A 14,879-nucleotide genomic window follows, 5' to 3' on the forward strand; every position below is an offset into this window, starting at 1 on the left:
ATGCAAGAATCAACCAGTGAATGCATAGATGGGTGGGACAACAAATTGATGTTTCTCTCCCCTCCCCTTCCTCTTGCTTGCTCTCAAAATCAATAAATTAAAAAAAATTAAACTATGAAAAAAATGATTAAAAAGGTAAATTTTATATTACGCATGCTTTACCACACACAGAAAATGTGTATGTGTGTATGAGATTTCAGTAAAAGACCAAAAGTAAGCAAACTTAAAAATATATATGTATATAATACAACATGTAATATATTTAATTCAATAACATAATTAAATTCCCGCCAAGCACTTATCATATATCAGGCTTTATTCATCGGTCACATACATTAACTGATATAAAACATACAGAGCCTGGCTGGTGTGGCTCAGTGGTTGAGCATCAACCTATGAACCAGGAGGTCACAGTTTGGTTCCCGGTCAAGACACATGCCTGGGTTGTGGGCTCAATCCACAGTAGGAGGCATGCAGGAGGCAGCCAATGAGTGAATCTCATCATTGATGTTTCTATCTCTCCCTCTCCCTTCCTCTCTCTGAAATCAATAAAAAAAAAAAAAATACAGAGCATTATAGAATGGGTGTTATCATCCCTATTGAAGTGAACATAGGTCAGAATTCTTGCTCAAAGACACACAGCTGGTGGTGGGGCTAGGACCCTGATTGGTTCCTCACTGCTTACCTGGCCTTGGGGTCTGAGACTGGCTGATCCTTTGTAACCTGCTCTTCTCCCTTAACTAAGTTTTTCCATGCCATTCTCAGTGTCTGGGATGTCCCCATTGAGTGCATGCATCTCTTATTCCCATCCCTGAATTGCCAGCAGTGCTGATAGATCTGTCCTTTACATGTCCACCCAGCTACCCTTGGATTCCCATAGTGTCCTGGGCAGCTGAGGGATGTTCTGTAATCCCTCCTTCCAGGCACCTGTAGCTGGGGGCAGATTGCCCTTGTCCCTGGGGCAGAGTGTGGAACTCCTGGCAGCATTTGGGCTGAATGGGACAAGACCCCTCCCCCCCCCACACACATGCCATTCCCTCATAACCTCCTCCCCCCAGGGGCTGCATTCTTTCTGGGGCCTTCTCTGAGCCTTATGTCACTGCCTACTCTTCCTGTCCATCATACCTGGTTCGTAAGTGAGTATCCCAGAGGGTGGGGTTGCCCATTGTGGGACCATTGGACCTCCTCTCCAGAAGATTTCAGCATGAAGGCTCTGTCCTTTCCCTAAAGCTGAGAAATGCACAGGGGGTGGGGACAGACAGGGGCAGGTTAGGACAGAGAACATCTCTGCTGTAAACAGGCTTTTAAAAAATATATATATTTTATTGATCTCAGAGAAAGGGAGAGGGGGAGAGAGAAACATTAGTGATGAGAGGTCATCACTGATCAGCTGCCTCTTGCACGCCCCCAACTGAGGATCAAGACTGCAACCCAGGCATGTGCCCTGACTAGGAATTGAACCGCAATCTCCTTCATCCTAGGTCGATGCTCAACCCTTGAGCTGTGCCCAGCCGGGCTGCAAACAGGCTTTGCAAATGAAAACCATGGTCACTGCCACTCCTGTGGTTCTTTTGAGAATTATGCTCAGGTGCAAGAGTCCACAAAAAAGACCTACAACTGCCCCCTGTCCTATCAGGTGTGTCCTGGATCAAGTGGGGCCAGGACTGTCCCCCTTCATCACCCTTAGGGCCCAGGCTCACTGTCTCTCTTCTCTCCAGGACCAATTCTGACTCTGCCCTGCATCAGAGCACAATGACGCCCACCCAGCCAGAGCCCTTTACGGGAGGGTCCCAGGACGCACACCAGAAAAGAGGTATGGGCCAGGCACCTGGCATCTTTCCTCAGGTCAGGCAAGGCCAGTGGTAGTCCCTGTGCTCCCAGAGGTCATAGGTCATGGGTGGACAGACCTGCGAAGGAAGACTCTGGGTGCTGTGGGACAAAGGGAGGGGCTCAGGTAAACTTCAAAGATGGCGCTATTTGAGTTGGGTTTTGAAGAGTGTGTATGAGTTTTCTAGCCAGAGAAAACAGCGCTTGTAAATACCCATTGCCTTCTATTCATGGGTTCAGCATGGCCACTCAGCCTGGGGGCCTTGTGTGTTTCTTTCAAACGTAGGAGGCAGCAAGCTCAAGCAAAAGGGACAGTTATCAGCTCATGACCAAGCAGACCAAAGCTGGATGTTCAGCTTCAGATATAGTTTGTCCCATACTAGACCATATCCTGGCTGTGCTGCTCAGAACCCTCATGGTCCACAGCCTCTGGGCTCATTCTGGCCTTGGTGGATGGGAAAGAAGCTGGTTCTTTCCCAGCTCTTGCTCAGAGCCTCCTCTCCAACTGGGCCATGTACATAGCTCTGTGGCGGGGCAGATCTGCCCAGGCCCCCAGCCCCTCCTCAGAGTTGGGCATGGGCAGCATCACTAGGACCTTCCAGGAGGGCATCTGCCATCTTAAAAACTGGGGCATTGTCATCCAGAGAGGGGAGCGCAATTCTGTGAGGCCAGCCCCAGGAAACCCCATAGGGGCCTATCTGTCCCAAGACACTGAAACCAGAGAATCACGTACAGTTAAAGCCCAAATCCTTATTGCTTTTTGTTAGCAGTTCACTGTGCAAGTGTGTAAACACCAGGGAGATTGTACTGACAGGAGGATTGTCCACCAGAATGTTACCCCTTGGGGGGCTGGCTCTCTTTGTACTCCATCTTTCTGGGACCCTAGCTCATCAGGCAGTGAAGGCGAGATTGCAGAAGGAACTATCTTCATAATAAAAGCCAAGATTCTGAATGTTCAGAGGTGATGAGGACATGGTGCCTGGCGCTTCCCTCCTGTTTCCTGTCTGGGGGGCAGTTCTGAGGTGGTCTCCCTGGTGAGTCTCCCAAGAAATGTGGGCTTTTGAGATAGGTGGGACTCTGTGACTGTGGAAGAGAGCTGCAAGCCTGGAACCCCTGGCACCTCAGAGTCCAGTTGGCCTTTAGGTGGGGAAAAGGAGACATGTTACCTGTCCTCATTTCTCCAGGAGGGGCCCAAACAGTGAGGGGGTCACAGGTTAGTCTGGCTGCCCTCCCACCTCCTAGTCTGGCCCTTCCAGGTTTCAAGAAGGAGAAATTGACCCATCTCTCTGTTAATTATGGCTTTATTGCCAGTGCAAAACTGAACCTTCAACAGGCATGAATAAATTGGGTCTCATCAAGAAAATGTTTAATCTCACTGTTACAAAAAGTTCAAGGAAAGGGGCCTTTAGGCACATCTGGTTTCATGGCCTCAAATGATGCCCATCCAGTCTCTCAGAATTTCCCTCCCCTCCTCCTCTCTTCCCTTCCTTCCCTACTCTAGGGCTGGTTGGCATTTCAACTAACTCATGGGTCCATAGCTACCATGGTGGATCTACCCAACCCAGCTGACATTGAGCCATATGACACTGTGATGATGGCCCAAGAGGGAGAGGCAGGTGTCCACAGGGCACTGGCCACTCACAGGAGATGGGGAGAAGTTCTCAGCTGTTCTCTGTAGCCCAAGGCCTCTGAGGCCCAAGTCAGTCCCATAGGGAGGCTGAATTGATGCATGTCCTTAGCTCTAGAGCTTAAGTCACAAGTTCTCTGACTTATTTATTTATTTATTTAAAAATATATCTTTATTGATTTCAGAGAGAGGAAGGAAGAGGGAGAGAGAGATAGAAACATCAACGATGAGAGTCACTGATTGGCTGCCTCCTGCATGCACCCATCTGGGGATCAAGCCCACAACCTGGGCATGTGCCCTGACCGGGAATCGAACTGCGATCTCCTGGATCCTAGGTTGATGCTCAACCACCAGGCCACACCCAGCCGGGTTATTCTTTTTTTTAGATTTTTGTTTTGTTTTGTTTTAATGAAACCCATTTTGTACTTTAGTACAATCTCCAGAAGCCACTATTGGGGCAGTTATACTACTATCACTGTTGTGACTGTATGTCAGGGAAGTGCCCTCCTGGTACCACCAGGCAGCTACAGAGATTCCTTTTTTGACTCTCATTCTCCCCACACCTCACTGCAGTCTTACTACTAACAGTCCCGGGAATGGAGGAGACCACGTCAGAGACAGACAAGAACCTTTCCAAGCAAGCATGGGACACCAAGAAGGTAAGAGCCTCTGGGCTTTTCTAAGTGATTTCTTTTTTGATCTTTTTATAAGCACAGGCGGACAAAGGTGATGAAACAACACATTGAGGAAACTTTATCCTCCCTGAAGTAAAACCCTCACTCAGATTTAACCACTCAAGTAAACTGATTTAGCATGAATGCAGGCCTGTTACACTGGTAAAAAGCATGTAAAGAATTAAATAAAACCCGTGCTTGCTTCCACAGCACACATGCTAAAATTGGACAATACAGGGATTAGTATGGCCCCTGCACAAGGATGACACAAGGACATCAGGGTCCCTACCTATACCTGAATGTGGTGCTGCGATAAAGGAAGAGAAGATGGCTAGTGTTGGGGAAACGCCCTGACATCCTGGGAGTGAAAAGAGGGTGGCAGAGCCCAGCATCCTGGCGAGACTTCTTTTAACTACTGTACGAAGTGATGTGTGCCTCTGTGAGGATGTCAGTACAGGGATTTTGTTGAATTTGTTTGGGGTGGGTTGGAGACAGTAGGTGAATTCCTTTTTTTTTTTTTTGGTTAATCCTCACCTGAGGATATTTTTCCATTTCCATTGTTTTTTAGAGAGAGTAGAAGGGAGGGAGGGACAGAGAGAGAGAGAGAGAAACAGAAACATCAATCTGAGAGACACATTGATTGGTTGCCTCCCAAATACGCCCCGACTAGGGCCAGGAATCAAACCTGAAACCCTTTGGTGCGCAGGCCAACACTGTAACCACTGAGCCACATCGGCCAAGGCTGGGTGAATTCTTTTTTTTTTTTTTTTTTTTTTTTAATATATCTTTATTGATTTCAGAGAGAGGAAAGGAGAGGGAGAGAGAGAGATAGAAACATCAATGATGAGAGAGTCATTGATTGGCTGCAGCCCGCAACCCGGGTATGTGCCCTGACCGGGAATTGAACCCCGATCACCTGGATCCTAGGTCGATGCTCAACCGCTGAGCCACACCCGGCTGGGCTGGGTGAATTCTTAATACTGTTTATGTGGAATGTTTTTGAAAAGATTCTTTAGAAAGTCATTGTCAAGTTGCTTTACAAAAATCTGGTAATAAAGAGAATGTTTACTCCCAGAATTAAGGAGCCTGTGGCCAAGTAGAAACCCCTTCCACCCAGTTCCCTATAGAGGCTCAAGGCCTGCTGGTCACATGCCCCCCTGAGTGGCCCAGTCACTGCCAGTGAGGCATTCGCTCCTCACTGGGTGTGTATGCAAGCTGGCCCAGCCCTCCCCGGAGTGGGTCCACCTTCTTGTTTGATAATCCGTAAAGAACACATCAGCAGGAATGTCTACCTGAGGGCCTCAGAGGCAGACAGGAATTTGGGAACGTGACAAAGCGGAGCCCCTGTCAGCACACAAGCTTTGTCCTATCATGTCTGCTGCCATAGGAAGAGAGTCCCCTGCTTTGTCCTTGAACAAGAGTCTAGGGCTGGCCTGGAGCCTGCAGATCTCCAGTGGTGATAATGCCTCTAGCTTACAGAGGAAAAACCAGGGTCTTATTGCCAGTAGGGTTTCCCTGGGACCCCTTCTCCCAGGCCAGCCTGCAGGGTTGCCAGAGTTCCAGTCCTCAAGTGATGGAATGCTGGGGTCCCCATGGGAGTCACAGCTCTAGGCACCACAGGAGGGCCAGTCAGTTAGGGGCAGAGGGGCAGCCTCTTTGTGTTCAGGGCAGCCAGTCCAGGCTTCCCCACATGATGTCCTTTCTGGGAGTAGACAGACAGATGCTGAGCAGAGGCAGTCTCTGCTCTGGTGACCTTCCTCCTCCTTACCCTGATCCAGGAATATATGAGGGGTTATCCTCAGCTACCTAGGTTTTCAGTAGGCCTGCTACAAAGCTGGTGGCCAGCAGCTGTGGCACAGCCCTGAGGGGTTAAGATATGAAGAACAGACAACACGATCCCCCTGAACACCATCTCTGACAAGGCACCACATCACCTCTGGACTGTGCCACCTTACCAGGCAGATACAGTGAAGCCAGGAGGGGCCATAGGGAGACCCTCTCCACTTAACTCTTGGTTGGCTCCTGGGCATGTCTGAGGCAGCCCCCCCCAATCCTGTGGGGATGCTTTTCATCTGTGGTACTCCCTGGGATCCCAAAAGCTTGCTTCTCCTTGAGCATCGCCTTAGCCCTCTTGAGGGGATCAGCCATGCTATGAGGAGGCTGCTCAGCCTCTGCTGTCTTCTCTTTTAGACAGGGTCCAGGCCCAAGTCCTGCGAGGTCCCTGGAATCAAGTAAGTCACAGTGGGACTTTCCTGCATGCCTATGGCCCCCAAGAGCTACTTGGGCAGCCTCACCTCCCCCCAGTTCCCAGCTGCTCACAAGGCTGCAAGTCCAGACAAGAGGGATGCTGAGCTACTTACTGGTGGCCATCCAGCAGGGCTTGCCCTGGGGGGTGCTCCACCCCTTAGATACTCTCTGCCCCCTGGCACCAGGAGGACCCTCATCCCATGCTCTTCCCTGCAGGGGTAGGCTGTTCCTAAGGTCCCATTGGAGGTGTGGGCTGATGGTTGTTTCTTAAGCATGACAGCATCTGATAGCAGGATGTCATTTTGCACCTGCTAGTTTTTGGGGTTTTTTTTGCAAGCTCCCTCCCACTGCCACTACAGCTTCTGGGGGAGAACCGGCAGCCGCAGTCCAAGAGCTCAATTCCCCTGTCTGGCCTTTTCCCAGCATCTTTCCATCCGCTGACCAGGAAAACACTACAGCCCTGATTCCCGCCACCCACAACACTGGGGGTTCCCTGCCCGACCTGACCAACATCCACTTCCCCTCCCCACTTCCAACCCCGCTGGACCCCGAGGAACCCACTTTCCCGGCGCTCAGCAGTTCCAGCAGCACCGGCAACCTCACTGCCAACCTGACACATCTGGGCATTGGAGGCACTGGCCAGGGTAAGGCCCGGAGGATGAGGACGCTTGCTTCCCTAGCAGAGCTCACTGTCTAGCAAGGATGGCACGTGTGTTTGTGTGTTTGTGATGACTGAGCAGGGTCACTTCCAAAATGCTGGGCATAGGGTGGGAGCAGAGCCCAGCATGGGGGCTTAATGTTACTAGGCTACCCCAAGGGGAATGGCATTCAGACAGAGGGCACAGCCTGGGCAAAGGCCCTGCATTGGGAAGGCTCATGGTGCCTCCAGGGATGGGACAGTGGTTCTGAGGGATGCTGGGGTCTTCAGAGAATGGGGTTGGCCAGGCTTTCCCTTTCTTCCCACCCACAGCTGACTGTGGATGCCTACTTGGGACACTCTAGCCTGACCCCCTCCCCAGGATCCACATTCATTTCTCCCTGGCCATGTCTTCAGGGAGGACCCTTGGGGCCTTTGTTCATCTCAATGTCTTCTGGCACCACCCCAGCCCTGTTCCTCCTAGGGACCTGTGGCACTATCCCCCTGCAGCACAGGCCAGGAACCTGGAGCTATCCTCCTCAATTCCTCCGTCCTCTTGCCCACCTTGACTGATTGGCATGTCCTATTAGCCCCACAATCAGGACACTACTCACCCTGCACAGCCTCTACCTGCTGCCATTCCCCTTCATAGTCCCAGCCTCTTCTCCACCCAGAACAGCTGTCAGCTCATGGTCCTTCTCTGCTCAGGGCCTTGCATAGCCCCTCATCTCCCACCCCCTACACCTCTCATCTCCAGCTGATGAGCTCACCTTGGCGCCTTTGCATATGCTGTTCCTCCCCCATGGTCCTCTTCCCATAGATGGCAAGGGGCCCTTCACCTTCTTCATCTCTGCTCACACCTCCTTCCCATAGTGAGGCCTCCTGGCCTCTGCTCACACCCTCTACCTGGTCTCTTACACAGCCTTGCTTTTCTGCTTTTCTCTACTCACCCTGAGTTACTACTTTGTTCTCACCTGTCTCCTGGGCTGAGCCTCACTCTGCTGCAACCTCACTGTGACTCCTGCACTGAGTTGACTGTGGAATGTGTGGGTTTGCATTCAGAGAGGAGATAGGGTATCCCCAGCCACCCCAGTAGTGGAGTGGACAGGAGGGGCCAAGGGGGCCCCTTCTGTGAGCGTACAGGAATTAGGACTTGGTGGTCAGTGAGAGCACTACATTGTGTTCCCTTCGTCCTGCACAGGGACCACGGAATGGCCAGCATTCACCTGTTCATCAGGTGGGCAGCTCCATGCAGCATTTTTTGAGATAATCACATACACAAAGTCATGTTTGCTGCAAGTGCTCTGACTGCTCATGGAGAACAGGCTGTCAGAGGGGGAGGCAGCACCTGGACCAAGGCAGGGCCCCATCAGACACTGAAGAGAGATTTGTGGGGGAAATTGACTGGCCTGAGAGCCAGGTTGATGTGAGGAGTGGAGGAGAGTCAGTCCTGTCTCTGGTGCTCACAGGGCCTGGGAACGTGAGGTGTGTGAACAGTGCCATGTTCCTACGCTTTTAGATAAGGGGGTGGAGGCCAGACAATGAAGAGAAGAATGGGACTCTGGCCTGACGATGTTGAGGTTGCGTTTTCTTCCACACCCCTGGCCCTATGCCCACCAGGCTTAGCTACCGAGCAGAGGGCACCAACCCAGCCGTGCCCGCCCCCCCCCCCCACACACACACACCAGGGAAATCCCAAAGATAAATGAGCAGATTCAGGGAAGCCCGAGACTCATGGCCCCTAGAGACGAGTGGGCAACAGTGCAAGCATTGGCCTGTGCAAAGGTAGATATTGCAAGGTTGGTTCTGGGGCTACAGCCCCCTGGTCCCCCCTGCCCCCACTTTTCCTGGCTATGTTGACACTGCCGTTTCCTGGCCCCATTTTTCCCCACTTCTGGGTGTGGCCTCCTGAGCATCACTCCCTCCAGAGGACCACCTCCTCCACCCGAGGGTTCTTAGCAGCCCCCCAGCGCCTGCCAGGAACTGTGCACTTCTGACTTGAGCAGAGACTAAACAAGCACAGGAAAACAAGCACATGTGAAAGCGGCAGACCCTGGGTCAGGCTGCTGGTGGGAGGGGACTCTGGGGGCTGGGGCCAGACCCCCGCCACCTGGTTCCAGTATCTGCCAGTGATGTCTAACATGTGTTGGATTTTCAAACCTGCTGCTCCAGCGGCTTGCCTGGCAGGGGCTTTTCTTTCTGGGTGCGTTTTAAGTCAAGTTGAGCCTTGGCCTCTGGCACATGTGGAGATTGTCCCTACCTGCCCCCCCTCAGCTCACTCACCAGTCAAAACATGAGCCCAAGAGGAGGAAGAGGCCTTCTCATCAGGGGAGACAGCAGCCCCTTTTGTCCCCTTCCACATTTGCTGAAGTCAGTTCCCTGGCTGTCTGTTGGGACCCAGGAGGACAACAGGCCCAGCTCCTCCTTCCTGGCACTGCTCTGTGCCTGGCTGCCCCTGCACTCAGGGCTTATGTGTCTTGGGACCGGCCCCTACTACCTGGCTCATCCTCCTCTGGCAGCTCTCCCTGCCTGCCCAGATTTCCCTTCCAGCTGGCCCCACTCCTTTTCCCAAAGGTGATCCAGGTTGCCAAAAGGAATTCAACAGTAAGGCATTCATCTGCCCTCCTGGCCCCTATGTGAGGCCAGGAGCTTACTCTGCAGTCCAGCGGAGGATTCAAAATCACCTTTGTATTCAGGGCAGATGTTAGAGGCTGGTAGCCCAAGTGCCAAATCCAGCCCAGTGGTGTATTTTGTCTGGCCCACGAGTGTGTGTGTCATGCTTTGAACAGACACTTAAACATCAGGAGAATGCATGTAAAAATCTGGATTTCTGACTTCTCTTGAATCAGAAGGCCTAGCAGTAGTGGGTCAAGATCCTGTGCTTCAAGATGGGCCAGAGTGCTCCAGTTTGCCACAGGCCTACCTGCCCCTGTTGCCCCCACTATTCCTCTCCTGGCATTTGACTCTGCTGCTTACTGAACACTGACATCTCTTTCTGGATGTCACGTGTTCCTCAGCCTGCTGGACATACGAAGTGGTGGACTCTCAGAGAAGATGAGGGAACCGCCCAGGGTACCCATTCTGAGTGCGCTCTGAGCAGGTGTCTCCTGGACTCCTGCCCAGGCCTCTTGACCCTGCCTCCCTTGATGTCACTGTGTCCATAGCAGCCTGATTCTGGATCCCAAGGTCTGTGCAGAAATTGGATCCCCAGGCCCTGCTTTGGGAGCAGTCAATAGCTCCAGGTCCCCCACAGTGCTCAGCCAAGAGAGCCACCAGGGCATCCAAGGGGAAGTGCAGGTGTGAGCTGGCCCTCACATGGATGACACAGCAAGCAGCTGCCCTGGGCAGAGAAAAGGCTGCTCATCATCTCCCTCAGTGTGCACTGGGTGCATTCCCACTGGCTTGTGAACCTGTCATCTTACCTTCTGTAACAAGGTTGACCTGGTGCCCTTGGCAGGGTGGACCTGGCTCCCCTGTGTTAGGCACCTTCACTGGCCTTGACTCCCTAGAGCTTGCTCACAACTCGTTAAAGCCTCACAGTTAACTGGCAAGGGTGGCTGGTATCATCTCCATCTCAAGGACAAGGAAACAGTCTGGGTGGTCAGGCCAGGTCCCCAGGGCTCCCCCTGGCATCGGGGGGCTTGGCACAGTGCCCCAGGATAACCTAACAGGCCCCAACTGCTGCTACACTGAATTTGACCTCACTCAGCTCCTTCACAACAGTTGTATCCAGGGATCGGATTGCTGGGTGAGGGGGTCAAGGGGAGGGGAAGGTCAATGTAGAGTCCCTGGCAGGAGCTCCATCAGGAATGTGGGTTTTGGAAGAAGTTAAGAGTTACTGAGTTTCTAGCTTAGGCATCCCGGCTGGGCTGACGTTCCAGCATGAAAAATACACAGGTTGGGGGTGGAAGTGAGAGATGGGGGATGGAGTGGCTGCCAGTTACACAGGTCCAGGGCTGAAAGGAGATCTGGAAGAAGGAGCAGTTATGGGAAGGGACATGTACATCAAATGAGAGTAAGGAGGGCATGAAGGTCAGTAGGAAACTACAGTGTTAGGCAGGACTGACTTGCTTGAAGCTAATCAAAACCCAAGCCAGTTTAGGAAAAAAAGATTGATTGCCGAAGAGGGGAAGTGCCAGTGTAGCTGCATCCAGGACTCAGGTGCTGCCTCTCCCACCTCATTCTTCAGTTGATCCTTTCCCTTCCAGCCACAGGATACCCCCCCCCCACACACACACCCCCACCCCCCCACCCCCCCACCCCCCTTCAGCCTCTCTTAGATTTCCATCAAAAGTCCTGGGTCAGGCTCTCATTGGATCAGTCTGGTCACATTTCCATCTAGGGGCAATTATGTAGCAGCCCAGAGGCAGAGAAGTGCTGCCTGGCAGGGCCTGCAGGACACACCCCTTCTGAAGGGATGGCAGTATCAGTATGGAGAGTGTTTGTCATCAAGGGATTCTGGAAGAATACAGACCACACAGAGCTGGGGTCCCCAAAGTCAGAGTATCAGGACCTTGGAGGGGGTACCCTGGGTTTAACCATCAAGACATGCCCAGTGACTTCTATCTGAGCGATTGAGCTGTCCCCAGCAGTGACTGTGGGTGTGTGAGTGGCCCTTTGGAGGCTGGAGTCATATCCCCCCCCCCTTCCTTCCAGCGATGAGCACTCCAGGCTCCTCACCGCAGCACCGTCCAGCTGGTGTCAGTCCACTGTCCCTGAGTTCGGAGGCACGGCGGCAGCAGGCCCAGCAGGTGTCACCCACCCTCTCCCCGCTGTCACCCATCACTCAGGTTTGAGGGCACAGTGGGGTGGGGGGTGGCCCAGCTCTGCCTCTCTGGGAGGCCTCCTTCTCCTTCCAGGGGACCTTAAAAACAGCTCAGCATTTTTGGCTTTTTGTCAACTTTCAAACATATGGGGAATGCATTAGTGGCCTGGAGTCCCCTGTGCCATCACAGGCAGGTCCGACATTAGCGCTTACTGTGTGAATGGGGCACAGTACTTTCTCTTCTTTAGGATCTAGTTGAAATTTCGAAAATAGAATTTTAGAGAGTTTCTCCCCCCCAATTTAATGTAATTTTGCTTCATCTGTTTTTTTGGTAGCCGTGTGTGTCTAGGAATTGGTCTGTTTCATCTAGCTCACACAGTGAACTGGTGTACTATTGTTCATAATCCTTTTATTTCTATAAAGTTGGTAGTAATGTTCCCACTTTTGTTTCTGATTTCAGTAATTTGATTCTTCTTTTGTTTATTTTGTCAGTTGAAGCAATAGAATGAGTCAGGAAGTGTTCCCTCCTCTTCTGTTTTTTGGAAGAGTTTGAGCATTGGTGTTAATTCTTTAAATGTTTGGTAAAGTCATGAGTGAAGCCACCCAGATCTGAGCTTTTGTCTTCACTGGGAGGTTTTTGATTACTAATTCAACCTCCTTACTTGATATAGATTCACTCAGATTTTCTATTCTTCAGTCCGTTTGGGTAGTTTATGTGTTTTTAGGAATTGGTCCGTTTTGTCTATTTTTTAAAAATATGTTTTCACTGAGTTTTAGAGGAGAGAGAGAGAGAAACATCAATGCAAGAAAGAAATATCAATTGGCCAACCCCAGAGGCTACCCCACTGGGGATAGAGCCTGTAACCCTGGTGTGTGCCCTGATCAGGAACCGAACCCATGATCCCTCAGTGCATGGGATGACGTTCAACCAACTGAGCCACACCAACCATGGCTTGTCTGTGTTTTTTAAAATCCCTGACAACATTTTTGCTCTTTGTGTTTTTTTAACATAACCTCAATGGCATCATCCACTTATAAGAAAATTAAAGTCATTCCTTCACACATTTCGATGCCCATTCTGGATATGGTTCCCCTCCGTGTCTGCTTATACAGTGGTCTTGTTCAGATCAGGATCCAGACAGAGCCATGGTGGTTTTTCTGGCAGCTGTGTCATCACTCTATCCATCTATGACCCCTGCCCCTTTTCCCCACCCCCAGTCTCTTAGGCTAGCTTTCTCTTTCTGGAAAGTACTTATTAGAGATTAGGCATCTGTTAAGCTCCCAGGAATGCACTGCCTCCATCACAGGGCAGGAGTCCTGCCTGTCCTAGACTCATGACCATTGAAAACTTCCTCTGCTTATTTTCCTCTTTCCAACTCTAAAAAGGCTTGAGCTGGTCATTACCTAGTAGCTACACCAGGGCCTTCATGACCCACACCCTCTCCAGGTAGACCAGACTGCAGGCTGGTGGTGAGAAGTCCCTTCCCCTCCCCCAGGGGGCTCGGTGCTGGCCACCCTCTAGGCTACTGTAGTGTGATACCTGGTGCCTGCCTGCAGTGGGGAAACTTCAGCTCAGAGAAGCCAGAACTTCCTGAACCTGCATGAGTACAGAAGGTTGTGCCCACCTCTTGGTGTGTGATGAGGGTGAAAGAAAGGCTGGTTGGGTGTAGGGTGCAGCCAGCTGAATTAAATGCCCAGGTCCTTTCCAGCTGCAACCTCACCCTCCATGGCCCTGGGTGAGGTCCCTCTAGGCCTGGGCTTCCCTGGTCCAGGGTGTGGATGTCCCTTTGTTTATCACATTATTGCTGAGCTTGCCAGGCTGTGGGGCTCCTTGGGAACCAAGTGCTAGTGGCCTGGCTCCCACTGCTGATGCCTGAGCCTGATGTCCTCCTCTTCCCGCAGGCCGTGGCCATGGATGCCCTGTCTCTGGAGCAGCAGCTGCCCTATGCCTTCTTCACCCAGGCTGGCTCCCAGCAGTCGACTCCACCACAACCCCAGCCCCCACCACCCCCGCCGCCTGCATCCCAGCAGCAGCCACCCCCGCCACCTCCACAGGTGCCCATCAGCCTCCCCCCAGGCAGCCCCCTGATGCCGAGCACCAGTCTGACTCGGGGGCCCCAGCTGCCCCCACTCGCAGTCACGGTACCGTCCTCTCTCCCCCAGTCCCCCCCAGACAACCCAGGCCAGCCACCGATGGGAATCGACATCACCTCGGTAAGCCCGGGACGGGGTCATCGGGTCCTGGCTGTGGGGTCATGCAGGAGGAGCCTGGGGCTGTGGGAGGCTCCATTGGATGCTCAGCTTTGTCTGCAGCCATCCCCAGGCTCCACTTGGAGACCAGCTTGCCAGGGTTTGGGGCTGAAGCAGACACTGCTGGGGGCTGGACACCCAATGGAGTTTCTGCCTGGAATTCTCAAGCCAAGGATGTCAGCCTGTGTACACATGGGGAAACAGACACAAGCAGGGGTCAGTGTCCCAAACTTTACCTAAGATGGGCTACCCAAGTCTGGCTGCCAAGCCGTTCTCTATGGCCCTTGCCATCCATAAAAGGGGCTTTCCTATAGGCAGGGAGAGCACAGCTCTCAGAGCCTGGGGAAAGGGCATCTGGGAGCTAGAGGGACAGAGGTAAACTTGGACAGGAGGAAGGGATGCAGCACAGTGCCTGAGCTGGAGGCTTCAGCTCAGATGCTGGGACCCCCCTGCCTGGGCTGGGGCTGCAGCTCAGTTATAGGATGGGACCAGGAGGCTATAGCTCAGACCATGGAATCAGCTTTCCTGGACTGGGTCAAAAGGGCTGTGGCTCAAACCATGGAACCCTCTGCCCAATCCAGGGGCTACAGCTCATACCATTGTGCACCCTGTCTGGGCTGGGCTCAGGGTAACGAGTGTTAGGTTTTTACCTCTGCAACACCAAAGCTTCCTGATTGTTCAAACTTTGACCCTGGTTACCCTGGTGGGAAGGGGGTCATCATTGCTACCTTTGGCCACATCCAGAGAAATTGAGACCCGTGTTTGGAACACAGTGAGCCCTCCCCATTCGGCCCTCAGCTACCAGCCATGGGATAAATGCCTTCAGAACACCATGTGCTCTGCAAAGAACAC

At 52.3% G+C, this 14,879-nt stretch overlaps 1 protein-coding gene and 1 non-coding gene across 2 annotated transcripts in view; both read left to right on the plus strand.

Moving 5' to 3' along the window:
- The window catches only part of CRTC1 (CREB regulated transcription coactivator 1), a 59,272-nt gene that overhangs the window by 35,464 nt on the left and 8,929 nt on the right, over positions 1–14,879 (plus strand). The window contains exons 5-10 of the mRNA XM_087816830.1: positions 1,719–1,813; positions 4,028–4,113; positions 6,319–6,359; positions 6,799–7,019; positions 11,669–11,802; positions 13,680–13,991. Of these exons, the coding sequence (XP_087672956.1) occupies positions 1,719–1,813; positions 4,028–4,113; positions 6,319–6,359; positions 6,799–7,019; positions 11,669–11,802; positions 13,680–13,991 (889 nt within the window). The remainder of the gene's footprint in view (positions 1–1,718; positions 1,814–4,027; positions 4,114–6,318; positions 6,360–6,798; positions 7,020–11,668; positions 11,803–13,679; positions 13,992–14,879) is intronic.
- Positions 4,323–4,425, plus strand: LOC148093368 (U6 spliceosomal RNA). The gene has a single exon (XR_015714525.1). It is a non-coding gene; the product is annotated as a U6 spliceosomal RNA (small nuclear RNA).

This window comes from Miniopterus natalensis, chromosome 4 (genome assembly GCF_054644295.1).
Source record: "Miniopterus natalensis isolate mMinNat1 chromosome 4, mMinNat1.hap1, whole genome shotgun sequence".
In the NCBI taxonomy this organism is placed as follows: Eukaryota; Metazoa; Chordata; class Mammalia; order Chiroptera; family Miniopteridae; genus Miniopterus; species Miniopterus natalensis.